The sequence below is a fragment of the Rhinopithecus bieti genome, unplaced genomic scaffold (genome assembly GCF_001698545.2).
Source record: "Rhinopithecus bieti isolate Rb0 unplaced genomic scaffold, ASM169854v2 scaffold_12642, whole genome shotgun sequence".
NCBI lineage: Eukaryota > Metazoa > Chordata > Mammalia > Primates > Cercopithecidae > Rhinopithecus > Rhinopithecus bieti.
In genome coordinates, this window is record NW_016807465.1 from 1,829,950 (window position 1) to 1,847,713 (window position 17,764).

A 17,764-nucleotide genomic window follows, 5' to 3' on the forward strand; every position below is an offset into this window, starting at 1 on the left:
GAACATCACCCATCAGGGCCTGTCAGGGGGTGCGGGGCTGGGGGAGTGGGATAGCATTAGGAGAAATACCTAATATAGATTACAAGTTGATGGATGCAGCAAACCACCATGGCACGTGTCTACCTATATAACAAACCTGCACGTTCTGCACATGTATCCCATAACTTTATAATGATAAAAGTGTAAATACTTCGGTAAACAATTCCTTACTGAATAGTGTTGAATGTGCAACGTTCATTCATTTTCATATCTTTTTTTCTTTGATCCTTAGATTGCCCTGATGAATATGGTGATACAAATATTCCAGTTTTACAGAGGAAAAAACCAAAGCTCAGAAAAGTTACTGCTTTGCCATCGTTATAGCTAGTGAGATGTAAGGGTGGAAGGGACTTCACAATCTAGCACTGTAATTTAAGATTCATTTTTCTACTTATATACTATTTTGGCCATTAAATATAGAAATTTTATGAAATATTGTATTCCTATAAAGAGTATAAAGTATCCAAATTTTCCAGTCTTTAATATTGATTACATACATTACATATCACCTTCTCTTAAGGCGACGTTAGTGGTTTTGTTTCTGAAATCTTGGCTTTCAGATGCTGTCAGTATGTACAATATTGTTATTAGTATTATTTGAGTTGTATGCTATCCAAGAAGTAGGTTGTGGTTTTGTAACCAAATTTAAAAAAGATGCCTAGACGTGATTTATATTACGCTTCAAATTCAAAACAGATTTTGCTTTAAAAATTAAAAGTGAAAGCATTTAATATTTTTTCAGCTCTTAGCAGTTAACCATGCTGCTTTTCTAAAGACATCTTCTTTAGTTATTACCAACTTAATTTTTTAAAAAAATACAGTTATAGAAAAGTAAATATATAATTGTTTTGGGCCTTTGTACAACCTTTAACTAATATTTACTTTAAAAAATTCTACGTTTTTCACTTTATGTCATATATACAATCCTGATTAAAAGCCTAGCAAAATTAAGTGACGTGCCTCCAATCCAGAGTTAGGATTGATATCATTCTAAATTTAAATGTTCCTTTTTTCATTTGAAAAGTATTTGTACATTTTGTTCAGTTGTACATAATTTATTAAAATCACATTTTGTTTTATTACTTTAAACTATATGCTTGTGCTAGACANAACAGGCAGCCTACAGAGTGGGAGAAAATTTTGTAATCTATCCATCTGACAAAGGGTTAATATCCAGAATCTACAAGGAAAACAAATTTTACAAGAATAAAACAACCCCATCAAAAGTGGGTGAAGGATATGAACAGACCCTTCTCAAAAGAAGACATTTATGGCTGGGCATGGTGGCTCATGCCTGTAATCCCAGCACTTTGGAAGGCTGAGGCGGGCGGATCATGAGGTCAAGAGATTGAGACCATCCTGACCAAACTGGTGAAACCCTGTCTCACTAAAATACAAAATTAGCTGGGCGTGGGTGGACATGCCCTACAAAGACTTGGAACCAACCCAATCAGTGCCCATCAGTGATAGACTGGATAAAGAAAATGTGGCACATATACACCATAGAATACTATGCAGTCATGAAAAGAATGTGTTCACGTCCTTTGCAGGGACAGGGATGAAGCTGGAAACCATCATTCTCAGCAAACTAACACAGGAACAGAAAACCAAACACTGCATGTTCTGACTTATAAGTGGGAGTTGAACAATGAGAACACATGGGCACAGAGAGGGGAACATCACCCATCAGGGCCTGTCAGGGGTGCGGGGCTGGGGAGTGGGATAGCATTAGGAGAAATACCTAATATAGATTACAAGTTGATGGATGCAGCAAACCACCATGGCACGTGTCTACCTATATAACAAACCTGCACGTTCTGCACATGTATCCCATAACTTTATAATGATAAAAGTGTAAATACTTCGGTAAACAATTCCTTACTGAATAGTGTTGAATGTGCAACGTTCATTCATTTTCATATCTTTTTTTCTTTGATCCTTAGATTGCCCTGATGAATATGGTGATACAAATATTCCAGTTTTACAGAGGAAAAAACCAAAGCTCAGAAAAGTTACTGCTTTGCCATCGTTATAGCTAGTGAGATGTAAGGGTGGAAGGGACTTCACAATCTAGCACTGTAATTTAAGATTCATTTTCTACTTATATACTATTTTGGCCATTAAATATAGAAATTTTATGAAATATTGTATTCCTATAAAGAGTATAAAGTATCCAAATTTTCCAGTCTTTAATATTGATTACATACATTACATATCACCTTCTCTTAAGGCGACGTTAGTGGTTTTGTTTCTGAAATCTTGGCTTTCAGATGCTGTCAGTATGTACAATATTGTTATTAGTATTATTTGAGTTGTATGCTATCCAAGAAGTAGGTTGTGGTTTTGTAACCAAATTTAAAAAAGATGCCTAGACGTGATTTATATTACGCTTCAAATTCAAAACAGATTTTGCTTTAAAATTAAAAGTGAAAGCATTTAATATTTTTTCAGCTCTTAGCAGTTAACCATGCTGCTTTTCTAAAGACATCTTCTTTAGTTATTACCAACTTAATTTTTTAAAAAAATACAGTTATAGAAAAGTAAATATATAATTGTTTTGGGCCTTTGTACAACCTTTAACTAATATTTACTTTAAAAAATTCTACGTTTTCACTTTATGTCATATATACAATCCTGATTAAAAGCCTAGCAAAATTAAGTGACGTGCCTCCAATCCAGAGTTAGGATTGATATCATTCTAAATTTAAATGTTCCTTTTTTCATTTGAAAAGTATTTGTACATTTTGTTCAGTTGTACATAATTTATTAAAATCACATTTTGTTTTATTACTTTAAACTATATGCTTGTGCTAGACAATCTGAAAAATCTGATTTTAAAATTTTGTTTTAAATAGAAAAATGTAGACCTTAGCAGTAAACTTTCTGTCCTACCTAATGTGTTTTATGCACTGTGGAAGTTTGGTAATCAGGAATAAGTTATTTTCTTACTGCTTGATACGTTTAACAAATCCAAGTTCTAACGTATATAAATTTTGTCTCAAACTCTGCTTGACCATGGTAATTTGATTCTAAGCCCGAATTGCATTAATCACAAATTACAAATATTTTGGCTTTCCTTGAGGATTTTCTTTGGACTACAGTGTGTTCCATAGAATTGTATTATCAGTAATGAAATCTGACTTTTGATTAGACAATTAAAAATTTTTATCATCTGAGCAAATGGTGTGAATTCATTTATTAAAGTTCTTCTGAAAGATTAGGTAGCAAACTATATGAAAGAACTATAGTGCTCTTCTTAAAATGAGGCATAACAGAATTTCAGTTAACATTGTCAGAAAGCACTCTATGAATATAAAGTTGCTCAGTGTGACATTTACTCATATATGTTACCCTCTTCTATGGGGAACTTGGGTAATGAAGTGTAGTTTTGACTGCCGTTTGTCAGTTGGAAAGGTTCCAAAAACAAGCATTTGTACATGTGCAGATGTTGGCCTTGTTCTTCATTTCTCCTGTTGTCAAAGACCATTTTATTTTCACAAAGATATGTTTGTATCTGTTCTACAATATGGCATGTGAATAATATACCAGTAGTGTATGGAGGAGTTTTTTGTTTTATTTTTTGCATGACAAAACTATGTAATCTTACATATTTCTTGTTTTAGTGCTTTCGTTTTTATGTCAGGGTCTTTATACATGAATGTTTCTGGGAAATAGTTAAATCTTTTGTAATTGTCTAACAAAATTTCAAGGTCACGGAGGTATTTTAAGTTGGGGAATAGCTGAGAATGCTGTTTGGTTCTTCAACAGTTTTTGTATTGCACATTGGACACAAGTAATCTCTTTTTCTAATTCCCAAAATAAATTTTGAAATTCTCAGGCAAGGCACAAAATTAGATATGTGTTTACCTCTAACTTCTAAAGAACCAGTACATATGACCTCCTAACTAAAATGGAATCAATTAAATTACTATAATTAATGATTCATATGTATCTGTTTTTCATTTACATAATTAGGATTTCATCACAAAGCTACAATATTAAAATTTAAGAGAAAAACGTTATATACACAAAGAACAAGTACAGATACTGTGCATTGTTATAGTTGAAAGGGAGCAATTGAAATTGGTAATTATGGAGAAAGTATAATTCTCAATTTGTTTTTTGTTTTAAAGTTGATAAAATTTTAATGCAAGGATATTGAGTTGTGACAGTTTTATAAAGCTCAGGGCAAAATTAATATTGCCTGTTTTCCTAAGAGATACAAGAATAGGAGCCTGACTTTGGGGTCACTAAGTGTATGTAGATTGTTCAGTTTCTAGCAATAGAGTATTGATACAGGCATGCCTTGGAGATATTAAGAGTTTAGTTCCAGACCACCTCAGTAAAGCAAACATCATGATAAAGTGAGTCATGTGAATTTCTTGGTTTCCCAGTGCATATAAAAGTTCTGTTTACATTATACTGTAGTCTACTAAGTATGTAAGCATTATGTCTAAAAAATATATAGATACTTTAGTTAAAAAATACTTTTTTTTTTGGCTAAAGAATGTTAATGATCATCTGAGCCAAATCTTCAGTGAGTTGTAATCTGTTTGCTGGTGGAGGGTCTTGCCTCAATGTTGATGGCTGCTGACTGATCAGGGTGGCTATGACAGTTATTTCTTAAAATAAAATGACAAATGTAGTTTGCTGCATCAGTCGACTGTTCCTTTCAGGAAGGATTTTTCTGTAGTTTGCCATGTTTTTCATAGCATTTTACCCACTGTAGAATTTCAAAATTGGAGTCAGTACTCTCAAACTCTACTGCTGTTTGTCAACTAGGTTTATGTCATATTATAAGGCCTTTGTTGTCATTTCACTAATATTCACAGCATCTTCACCGGGAGTAGATTCCATCTCAAGAAACCACTTTCTTTGCTCATCCATAAGAATCAACTCCTCTTCTTTTCAAGTTTGATCGTGAGATTTCAGTAATTTAGTGTTCACATCTTCAGACTCCACTTCTAATTGTGGTTCTCTTGCTCTTTTCACTCTATCTATAGTTACTGCCTCTACTACAGTCTTGAACCCCTCAAAGTTATCCATGGGATTTGGAATCAACTACTTCCAAACTCTGTTAATGTTGGTATTTTGACCTCCTCCCATGAATCACAGATACACTTCATAGTATCTAGATTGGCAAACTATTTTCAGAAGATTTTCAATTTACTCTTCCAAGATCCATTAGAGGAATTACTATGTATGGCAGTGATAGCCTTACAAAATATTATTTCTTAAATCATAAGACATGAAAGTTGAAATTACTCCTTGATCTGTGGGCTGCAGAATGGATGTTAGCAGGCGTGAAAATAACATGAATCTCCTTGCACACCCCCATCAGAGCTTTTGAGTAGCTAGGTGCATTGTCAGTGAGCATTGTCAGTGTTTCAAAAGGAATCTTTTTTTTCTGAGCAGTAGATCTCAATGGTGGGCTTAAAATATTTAGTAAAGGATGCTGTAAACCATTGTGTTGTCATGCAGGCCTTCTTGTTACATATATAGAGTGAAGGCAAATCAATTTAGCATCATTCTTAAGGATTCTGGGATTTTTGGAATGGTAAACAATTACTGTTTTCAACTTAAAGTCACCAGCTGCATTAACCCCTAACAAGAGACTCTGCCTTTGCTTTGAAGCTTTGAAGCCGGGCATTGGCTTCTTAGATCTATTTGTGAAAGTCCTAGGAAGCATTTTCTTCCAATAGAAGGCTGTTTGATCTACATTGAAAATCTGTTGATTAGTCACTTTCATCAGTTATTTTAGCTAGATCTTCTGGATAACTTGCTGTGGTTTCTATATCAGCACTTGCTGCTTCTCTTTGCACTTTTATATTATGGTGATGAATTTGTTCCTTAAACTGCATTAACCAACCTCTGCTACCTTTAGACTTTTCTTCTGAACTCTGAGCCTTCATAGAATTGAGGAGAGTTGGGTTCTTGTTCTGGATTAGGTATTGGCTTAAGGGAATGTTGTGACTGATTTGATCTTTTACCCAGATCACTAAAACGTTCTCCCTATTAGCAATAAGGCTGTTTCGCTTTCTTAACATTTGTGTGTTCACTGGCGTAGCACTTCTGATTTCTTTTGATAATATTTCCCTTGCATTCACAGCTTGGCTGTTTGGGTTAAGAAGCCTAGCTTTCTGCCTATCTCAGTTTTAGATGTGCCTTCTTCACTATACCTATTGTTGCTAGCTTTTGATTTCAAATGAGAGACCTGCAACTCTTTTCATTTGCTTACTTAGAGACCATAGTAGGATTAATAGGCTTATTTTCAGTATTGTTGGGTCTCAGGGAACAGGGAGGCCCGAGAAGAGGGAAGAGATGGGGGAACGGCTGGTTGGTGGATCAGTCAGAACACACACATTTATTGATTCCTTTTTTTCTCCAATGTTCATTTTCTAATATGTATTTTAGCAGTGGAAAGTACCTTAGATAAAGCCTGTTATTTTACTTAAGGTGAAAATGAGTGTTCGTGGTCATGGAGCACTTTTCTTTTGATTTAGGATGATAATCCTCCCAGTAGTTTTAAAATCCATTAGAAAACCTTGCTAAGATGAGAATAATTTTGAGGCTGGGCCAAGGAGAACAGAAAATATGGCTGGGAAAGGGAAACAAGATAAACTTGGACCAGATGTGCTCAGAGTGGAGGTTGCATTAATAGGATATCAGTTTGTCCCTTCCAAACCTTTGGATGTAGGGTAAGAGACACCTCTCAAGAATCTTTCCCTGAATTCCACCCCACCTGCTTCCTGACTAGGTAAGGCCCCTGCTAAATGCTCCCCTGGGACCTGCACCACTGCTTAGTAACTAACACTTTTCATATTCATAATTATTTGTTTGGTGTCTGCATGCTCTTCTAACATAAAAGCCCATGGCTAAATGGAGACTGTTTGGTTCACCCTTAATTGCCACCATAACACAGTTCCTAATGCCTGGTAAATAACTGCTGGTTAATAGGCTGCAGTGCTATCGGTTTAAATAAAAGGATTGGTTGACTACATTTACACAAGTGAAGAAGATAAGGGAAAGCGTAAATACTTTCAGATTTGGTAATAAAGACAGTATCTTCCCTCTTATTGATCAATTTGGGTCTTAGATTTTGATAAGCAAGACTTGTCATCCTATTTTAGCTTTATAGTGTAAAGTTCTCTATTTAAATATTTTTCAGGTCCGTGGTACTGGTATGAATTAGGAAAAAATGAATTTAATCTCTAATAAACTGTCGAATGTAGTAAGAACATCCAAAGTCATTCCTAGTAGCAATTTCTACTGAAAGGATCTGAGGATAGACCTAGGATATATTCATCAGAATCTCTTGTAATATTAAGATAATTCTTTTGTAGAGTTTTCCGTCTGATGAAGGTTGGCCATTTGCAAAGTATCTTGGAGCTTGTGGAAGAATGGTGGCTGTAAATTATGTTGGAGAAGAACTGTGGAGTTACTTTAATGCGCCATGGGAGAAACGAGTTGACCTCGCTTGGCAATTAATGGAAATAGCAGAACAGCTTACAAACAATGACTTTGAATTTGCACTCTACCTCCTGGACGTCAGCTTTGACAATTTTGCAGTTGGTCCTAGAGATGGGAAGGTAATCATTGTGGATGCTGAAAATGTTTTGGTTGCTGACAAAAGATTAATTAGACAAAGTAAGTATATAGTTTTTAGATTTTTTTCTACTCATTGTTTCCTATGTCAATATAATGTTTATACTTGTATGAAATGAGCCTTGAATTTCCTCCTTAGATGGCAACTTTACACATCTTTCTTTGCTTTATATAACCACTGTCAATAAACGAATACAGATCCTCTTTGACTTACTAGGGGATAACATCTTGATAAACCCAGTCTACGTTGAAAATATTGTTGTTTGAAATACATCTAACATATGGGGCATCATAGCTTAGTCTCGCCTACCTTAAACATACTCAGAGCACTTACATTAGCCTACAGTTGGGGGAATTGTGTAAAGTAAAACCTATTTTATAATAAACTGTTGAATATAATTATATTCATGTAATGTGTTGAATTCTGTACTGAAAGTGAAAAACAGAATGGTCGTATGGGTTCTTGAAATATGGTTTGTACTTTATTTTTAACCATTTTGGTGATTCCTGGGACTGCAGCTGTGAATTTGGTTTGACGTTCTGATTATTACATCTCACCCAAAACTTTGCTCTCAGTTTATTTTTGAGTTCTTCACAGGATAGATGGATAGTGTCTGAAGTGTTTTGAAAATTAAATGCCATAGAAGTTTTGAAGCGTCAGGGACAAAGCCTGTAGGTCTAGAACCAATTCAGTTAGAAAAACCAAACGGTGTTGCTCCATGGTGAGGGTTTTATATTTTTTAATCTCTTCTTTCCCCCTGATAAAAGTAATATAAATATATTTTGACAAAGGCTGAAAATTTGTGGCACCTGGGGAAAAGTTTATGTGACAGCCATATATTAGGTTGACATTTACTTTTTGCATGATCTTAGCATGATCCTATTAAATACTTGATTTTCCCACCCCCTTGTTCAGATTTTATACTTACCAGACTATTTCCTGATTATTTATTGACTTGCCCTGTAGATCCTCCTATGGGAGGTGAACATCCTGCTGAAATATTCTACTCTCTATTTACCTCTTCCTACATTTGTGAATATTGTAGCAGCGTATACTATGCTTTTTTGAAGTGTACACAAGCAGGTGGTTTTTATTATATTCATAAAGTGCAATTTTCCTAAGCTTAAAAAATTATTTCAGTGTTTATAAAAATTTTTTTTTATAATTCATTTTATGCAGACATTCCTGGAATAATTATTACTAATTCCTGACCTTAGATGAATCCAACCATATAGCTTCTGTATTCTTACATTTCATACAGTGAGCATTGCTCTAGTAATACTTTAAATGTGTTCATTTCTTTTCAGATGTCTCATGGGTCCTCTAAGTAGCCATTTTGCAAAAGCCTCTGTCCGTTCATTCACTCCCTTTTCTTTCCACTTTCTAGTAAATTACCTTTATTTTATTTCTTCACAGGGAAATTGAGATTTTGCTGTGGCAACTCCCTCAGTGTCCTTTATTGTCTAAACCTCATTAAAACAACACACATTGGTCTTTCTTTTTCAGATAGATTCTTCTTTGAGAACTTGTTACATCAGTTACCTTCTTCAGTGTCCCACCTCCTTTTAATATCCAACGTTTCTTTTGCCTCCCTATAAAAAGTATATGTAAGATTCTCTTCTGCTTCTCCTTGCTTGTCCACTGTTTTATTTAAAAGTATTTATTGCCTTTCTGCTTCCTCAGCCTCTGTTCATTCCTTAGTCCATTAAAACCTGACATAGACCTCTGCCTTGCCATTAGCAACCTCCTAATTGGCAAATTTGTGAAGTGATTTTGACTAGTATCAACTTCTTGAAGTTGTTTCCTCTTTGGAATAGTAACCTTAAAAAAACATTAATCTTACTACTCTTTTGCTTAAATGGTTTTAATGACTTCCCGTTGTTCTTGAAGTAAAATCCAAATGCCTTGCCAGGGCATAATCTGTAATCTGTGTGACTTGGCCCTCTTCTGATTCCTTTTTTTCTTTTTTGAGACAGGGTCTCTGTCACCCAGGCTGAAGTGCAGTGGCATGATCATGGCTCACTGCAGCCTCGACCTCCCTAGCTCAAGTGATCCTCCTGCCTCAGCCTCCCAAGTAGCTGAGACTACAGGCATACACCACCATGCCTGACTAATTTTTTAATTTTTTGTAAAGGTGGGATCTCGCTAAGTTGCCCAGACTGGTCTCAAACTTGTGGGCTCAAGCAGTCCTCTCACCTTCGCCTCTCAGAGTGCTGGGATTACAGATGTGAGCCCACCCCGCCCATACAGCCTTATGTATGTATGTATTTTTCGAGTGTTTCATTTTTAATACCCCTCTGTCTATTGCCCTCAGTGCTTCTGCTACAATGGTCTTTTGTTTTCCTGAATGAATTGGCCCACTTCTGGGCATTCCCATATGCAGTTTCCTCTTCCAAAAATGTCTCTTCCTTCCATATACAGCTAGCTATTTGTTTTTCAAGCCTGGGCTCCTTCAAGTACATGTGTGCTTATGTGTTCTTAATATGCCTATTATCCCTCTTATCTCAAACTCATGTTTCAAGTCTAGTTCTAGTTGCACATGTGACGTGCCAACCTGATACCTTATAGCTCCTTTATATTTATGTTGTCTATATATAAAATATTGACACTATTATGCAATTGTACATACCTTGTCATCCAATTAGAACCTTAAACTTTACCCATATACTTACTTATTTTTGCCTGAAATGTTTCTCCAATCTAACTTTTCATTCTGGGCCCTCTATAGTTGCTGTCATGGTCTTAATCCTTCCAGTCTTCAGGCCAGAGTTATCTTTCTATGAAATAAATTATGGTCATGATTACACAAGTTATGACCTATTTCTCTAGCGTCACCTGTATCTCCTTGCCAACTACCTTTCTCACACTGTAGCCACAGTGAACTTATTGCTTCGTCAACCAAATGGACCAATCTCTTAAGTCCATGCCTTTGCATATACTGTGTCCTGAACCTAGAGTGCTATTTTTCCTAGTTTCTTTTCAGATTTGTTATCTTTTAAGACCTAAATCAGATGTTCTCCTTTTTGCAGCCTTCTACAGCCCCAGGGATAAGTGCTAATTCCCCACTATTCCTGTAGCATTGTGTCATTTTCTTTATGGCACTTTCTGTGTACGATGGAAAGTCACTAGACTAAACCTGTAAGTGGTAGGGACCTTTTTGAATCTTTCTGCCTAGCATTGGTGGGCTCTCAGTGAATGTTTGTATGAATTTATATATTTAAATGTTTAAAGTTATAATATACTTTTACCTAAAAGTATAGAACAAATACTATTAATTAGTGAAATACTCTATTTTTGGAAGCAATGAAAACTACTTAAAAAATTTTTTTCTATTTCTGCTTTTCCTCCTTTCACAGATAAACCTGAAAATTGGGATGTATGGTATGAAAGCAAGTTTGATGACTGTGATAAGGAGGCTTGCTTATCATTTTCAAAAGAAATTCTTTGTGCTCGTGCCACTGTGGACCACAATTACTATGCTGTTTGTCAGAACCTCTTATCCAGACATGCCACCTGGCGTGGCACGTCTGGAGGACTCCTTCATGATCCACCAAGTGAAATTGCCAAAGATGGCCGGCTCGAGGCCTTGCTGGATGAGTGTGCCAACCCAAAGAAGCGCTATGGCAGATTCCAGGCTGCAAAAGAACTGCGTGAATACCTAGCACAATTAAGTAACAACGTGAGGTAGTCTATGGTGACCTTTTCTTTTTTCCTCCATTGAAACAGCACTGGCTAAAACTAAACCACCAAAAAACTATCTGAAAAAATGAAATTTGGAAATGTTACATTCAGAGGATGATAAACTTGCACTGATAGAACTTAATGTTAACATCCATCAAAATAAGACATTACTTCAAAAATCACATGATGCTTCTGCAAATAAGTATGATAAACTTTGGAGGCTTGAGCTGTCATCAGCTGCTCCCCACTACACCAGAATGCTTGAGTGGATTAATGAATATTGTTAAGCTATTGGAAATGAGTCTGATAGTACATTGACTTGTGTATCAAAGGGTACTTGGTACTTAGTTTGCATTTACTATCATGATTTTGTGAATCTCTTGCATTTACTTTGAATGTCAAGTCAGATTGGCCTGTTTTATAGGCCGCTTTTTCCTTTTGATGTGTAGGGTTTTTTCCCATTTTTTTTTTTTTTTAATTAAATTTTGAAAATTCAGGTTACTGTAGGTGTTCATTTAAATTTTTACTAGTTCTCATTCAGTGCTATTTGGTACATATTTACTGTTAGGGCAGGATTCCCAGGTTTACTGTGTGTGTGTTTTTTTTAAAGAAAGCTAAATATTATATGATGTAAATACTTCTTTTCACCACCTTCTGTAGTTTCACCATTGCATGGTATCATTTCTGGTTATTTAACAGTTATATTCCTCTATGCCAATAATTACAAGTATACACTAAACATGAAGTTTGGCATATGTTGCAAAATGTCATTTTATCTTTTACTAAAGGCTTTAAGAAGAATATACTAGAATCTGTATCTCGATGTTAATTTTGACTCAGAAAAAAAATACAACCCAGTATCTAAAAAGTGTTAACTAGTCCAAGATAGTAATGCATATGCCAAAGAAATATTACACCTAGTCTCATGTTTAGAATTTAAAATAGAATTGATCACCTACTTATTCTTACCACCCTACTTCCAGTTTTCTAGCTCTGTCATTATTAAATTCAGATCTTCCTGATGATTCTTTCTGTTTAAAGTTAAACTACTGCTTTCAAGTAATATAAAGTTATCCTACCTTTTACTAGTAGGTAGTTTTGCAAAAGTGACATGGTAGCCATTGTTTGAATTTAATTGGGCATCATAACCTTTTATTTGTTGAGGAACTAATCATTATCACAGTAAAGCAGACAAGTTAGCCAGTCAGCCCACTTTGGTCTTCTTTACCTAATGGTTAAACATCAAAACATCAAATTTAATTATTTGCATAGAAATGTGTGGGCTCTTTAAACAATGTTACAGTATGTAAGTTGACTATCACTAACAGGTAATATTTTTCTGTTTGAAGTTGTTACTTTTGTTTACAGCAAAATTTGATGTAGTGTGCAGTAGTGAGCTCTAGACTGATCTTTTTCTAAATCAGAAAGTGATTAAAGTATGCACAACCAAAGCCACGTTTTTCTTTTTCATTTATTCAGCAACTATTTATTAAGCATCAACTCAGTGCCAGGCACGTTACTAGCTGCTACATACTGTCTGAACATGACATATGGTTAAGTAACTTTACAATTATTATCAAATACTTCAATGTAGATATTTCTTAAGTTGAAATAGCATTAACTAGGATAATGCATTCATGTTATTTTATTGTCTTGTGATAGAAATTCAACTTGTACCATCTAAAACTAGGTTGCTATAAAATAGGAGGATGAAGTCAGTAAAGTTAATTCCAGTTTAAAACTGGAAGGAAAAGATAAGAGCTCTCCATTATAAAATAGTTGCATTATGTTCATTTTTACGTATTAGTGCATTGCATATATCAACTGGCCCTCAATGAAGCATTTAAGTGCTTGGAATTTTACTAAACTGACTTTTTTGCAACTTTGGAAGATTTTTGAGGGGAGTAGTTAAAATTGCCAAACACCTCTTACTCAAAACTTCAAATAAAATACACATTTTGAAAAGGGAACACCTTTTATATTTGATAAGTTTTCATTATAAACCTGACAATACCAGTCACAAAGAGGTTGTCTATGGTTTAGCAAACATTTGCTTTTCTTTTTGGAAGTGTGATTGCAATTGCAGAACAGAAAGTGAGAAAACACTGCCAGCAGTGATTGCTACTTGAGGTAGTTTTTTATAACTACCATTTCCCCTCCATGAAATTATGTGAAATTTATTTTATCTTTGGGAAAAGTTGAGAAGATAGTAAAAGAATTAGGAATTTAAAATTACAGGGAAAAATATGTAAGTGAAAAGCAATAAATATTTTGTTCACTTTGCTATCAAGATGTTCACTATCAGATATTTATTATATGGCAGCAATTTATATTTTAATCATTGCCCATTAATAGACGCAGTAAAATATTTTTGAATCAGACATTTGGGGTTTGTATGTGCATTAAAATTGTCTTTTGTACTGTAAGTTACTGTTAATTTGAATATTTTATCAAACTGTCTCCCTGTGCCTTTATAATATGAAGTTGTTTCTACAACTTTTAATGATCTTAATAAAGAATACTTTAAGAATGACACTTTTCAGACTATTTCTTAATTTCAGATACCCACATTTTTCTTGAGTGGAAAGTGAATTTGAGTAGATAAGTTACTAGTTTCCTCTAGCATGCACTTTGATTAGAATTTTGAGGGAACTACTGATTGGGTGTGCACCAGGCTTAAAGGTTGTGTGTGTTTCCTTTTCTGTAGTAGTGAGTTTTAAAAAATTTTACCACTAAAATGGAATTAAAAAAAAAAAAAACCTCTATGGAAATTTTCAAATGTATGCAAGAGAATAACATAATGAACAGTAGTATAACTATCATTACACTAACTTCAAAAGTTAAAAACATGTGGCCAAACTAGTTTCATCTCTAAACTACTTGCTTCCAGCTTATTTTGAAGTAAATCTGAGATGTATCATTAGATTTATATTAGGCATTTTCTCCTAGTAAAACACAATACTATTTTTTTGTTTGTTTTTTGACTGAGTCTCGCTTTGTCACCCAGCCTGGAGTACAGTGGCACGATCTCGGCTCACTGCAACCTCTGCTTCCTGGGTTCAAGCGATTCTTGTACCTCAGCCTCCCGAGTAGCTGGGATTACAGGCGCACCCACCACCACGCCTGACTAATTTTTGTATTTTTTGTAGAGAAGGGTTTCTCCATGTTGGCCAGGCTAGTCTCAAACTCCTTACCTCAAGTGATCTGCCTGCCTAGGCCTCCCAAAGTGCTGGGATTACAGGCGTGAGCCACCGCGCCTGGTCTTAAAATATTATTTTACATCTAAAAAATTACAATACAAACTCATTATCACCAAAGGAGGAAAACTTAAAACACCATTGTTTTTCTCAGAAACACTAGATCCAGCTACAGGGATTCTGAACCACTGGCTGTATAGACGGAGTAATTTCATGATCAGTAAGAGTAATAACTGAAATTGATTCCAACATGTTATTATAAATATGTAAACCTATGCATTGAAAATGCTACTAAAACCAGCAACCACAAACAGCAAACTACCTCGATAACCTTGAAAGGATATTGAAAAAATCATTCTGAAAACTGCTACATTGGAGAAAAAGAAACATTTATCCTGCCTTACCTCAGGATAATCAAAGTATCAAGGGAAAATTTTGTTGACTATGTAAATTATTGCAGTTAACCAATGCAGAAGTGTTAGAATATCGCTGTTTTTCAGTTTCTGTTAAATTGACAAATCTAAGCAATGATCATCAATGGCTTCAGAGGGTATTAGTTGAAAAGCTGATGAGAAGCCTTGTAAGGATAGATGAGAATGGCAACACCTGAACCCACTGGTCAATCTTACAGTAATGTGCCTTCTGATAAGACTCAGCAGGTACCCAGCACCACCTATGAAGTGTTTGGCCAAAGTACAAAACCCCTGAATCGAATCAAGCTCCTACACCTATCTGTAAATGGAGAGTGAACAGCACAAAGGAACACATTAAAGAACACCATGGGGGCGCAGTCAACAAAATTCTGAACAGGCGATTCTACGGGATAAATGACTCGGTTTTCTTTAACAAGTTGTAGGGAAAAGGAGGAGGGACCATTAAAAGATTTAAGAAACACAAAAATGCAAGTGTTACCTTTGTATACTTATTTGAATAAATCAACTTTTTGAAAAAGTTGAAATTTGAACAACTGAACAATAAGGTGAATGTCTTGGGTGAGCTCATCCATTTTAATTTTGCATCTTGACATGTCAAAAAACCACAAGTACCTACTTTATATTAAGTAACTCATAGTTTACTAATTTATATTGTTAACTGTAAGTCTAAATTTTGGATAAGAATATTTAGTAGGGTTCCTTTTTTTTTTTCCCCAAAGATTATTTGCCCCTAGTCACAAAAATAGGTAGTGGTAGAGCTGGAGTTCAGTGTTCTGATTGATTTTTTGATTGACTTCAACAATTTTTCTACTGCCCAAGTTCTTCAGCTTGAAGTCCTAGAAGTATATAGTTGAAGGCAAAATCATACAATTGTAAAGAAAAAAAATCATTTCTTCAATTATTATAAATTAGGGGAAGGGAAGATTTGGGAAGGCAAGAAGAGGTAGAAGAATCAGTGACATACAAGATAAAAAGAAAGTTGGAGGGGTGAAGAGGGTAGAAAATGAGAGAATTAACATCTCATGAAAAGGGTAAGATCTTGTTCCCTTTGACCTCAAAACTTGAGGCGTCTCACATATGTATACAGATGATTTAGATTACGCTTCTCAACATGGATCTACTAATGTATTCTATCTCTAGGGATCTACCTCGGCCTTTTCTTTCCCCTTATCTATGAATATTGTTGAAACTGCAGGCCATGCCTTGTACCCTAAGTTCTAAGAGTATAGACTTGTAAAAAAAAAAAAACTAAACAAAAACTACCTTTTAAAGTGACATGATTAAAAATATGCTTGACAGTTATTCAATCAGGCTTGTTATTTTGTTAATTTTAGCCTTCTTTTTCTGTCTGTATATCAGATGTCTATGTAACTTAATATATTGAAAGAAGTCACCTATAGGCTATTAGATCAAGATAGGAGTAGCAGATGCAGTGCTCTTTTAGTATTTCATTTTAATCCTGGAACAAAACCAATAGTGTTCCAGTATCATTAAGTGAACTAATTTATTTATTTATTTTTTGTACTTGAAGTCGTTGATTACTAGTTTTAGTTTCTTGTCATGTTTTCATTTTTTTTTAAAGCTACTCTAATTATACTCAACCATATCCTAAGAACTCCATGTAAATTGTCCTTCTATTTTTTGAAGAATCACTTAGTAATATTTTTGGGTGGGAGGAGTGGTAAGGAAAATATACCCACTCTCACTTATTTTCTGAGACTTAACCTTAAAAGGTGTGTTTTCAATAGTGTCATCAGCAATTCAGAAAGGCAACATTTTAGAGTTGGTTTTTAAAACACATGCCTATATATTTATAGTATTACTATTGAATTGAGTTTCATTGATTTTTTTTTTTTTTTTTTTTTTAATAAATATTTATATTACATTCAATATTTTTTCTGTGGTTCTTTAATATTATGACTTTCTGACAAATTAGTTTCAAATATTTGGGGAAGGAGAATCAGATTACAGGCAGGTTTTGGTCATACAAACCTAAATAGATTGGTATACTCTTTGTGAGATGTAATGCAGTTTTGAGGATATTTCTCTGTCTCCCTCTAGCAGCATTTTTTAGTCATTGCTTTCATTAAAACCATAAATAGAAATCTCAAACAGTTGACACTCATTTATTTTCAAGGGAGAGAATATTTCTCTGATGCTATTTAATAAAAGGCAGCTAAAAAGAGGAAACAAACATCTTTGAACTGCTTAAAATGAATACTTAGATGTTTCTGAGAGGGAGAATTTGAATTTCTTCTTTGACATTTGCCACTTGTGTTCCTAGACAAATCATTTAACATCTGTGAGACAGTTGTTCACACAGAATTTTCTCTTTGACCCTACTACAGGGTCACTGGACAGATGGGGTAATGTATAGGAAAGCACTTTGTAAGCTGTGAAGTGCTATACAAGAAGAGTTTAATAATATATAAACATTGATGGTTTGCCCAGAGAGAAAGAAGGGACTTCATTCAAGGATTAAATAATTGGTTTCTTGCTAGCTGGCAGGGCACAGCCACCAATGACTTTTACCTCTTTATAACTCAAGACTGTAAACTAGTTTTAGCAGAGGAGAGACATTCAGCATATACTTTTAGAAAACTTCCCGTGATTTAGATGAATTTGCCAAAGATATGATTTGGCGTGAAGATTTTAAGTTTCCAATTCTTAGCATTTCATAGGATAAGCATTTATAATTATCTGGGGGAAAAATCATACATTTTGAGGGGAGGAGGACTGTTCAAGACTATTAGTATTGTCAAATTATTCTTGAAGTTAACTATCTTGTTGAAATATCAAAAGTAAGG

At 34.6% G+C, this 17,764-nt stretch overlaps 1 protein-coding gene across 1 annotated transcript in view; it reads left to right on the plus strand.

Moving 5' to 3' along the window:
• The window catches only part of DIPK2A (divergent protein kinase domain 2A), a 28,652-nt gene extending 14,791 nt beyond the window's left edge, over positions 1 to 13,861 (plus strand). The window contains exons 2-3 of the mRNA XM_017882283.1: positions 7,383 to 7,686; positions 11,002 to 13,861. Of these exons, the coding sequence (XP_017737772.1) occupies positions 7,383 to 7,686; positions 11,002 to 11,333 (636 nt within the window). The 3' untranslated portion in view covers positions 11,334 to 13,861. The remainder of the gene's footprint in view (positions 1 to 7,382; positions 7,687 to 11,001) is intronic.
• The last annotated feature ends 3,903 nt before the right edge of the window (positions 13,862 to 17,764 follow it).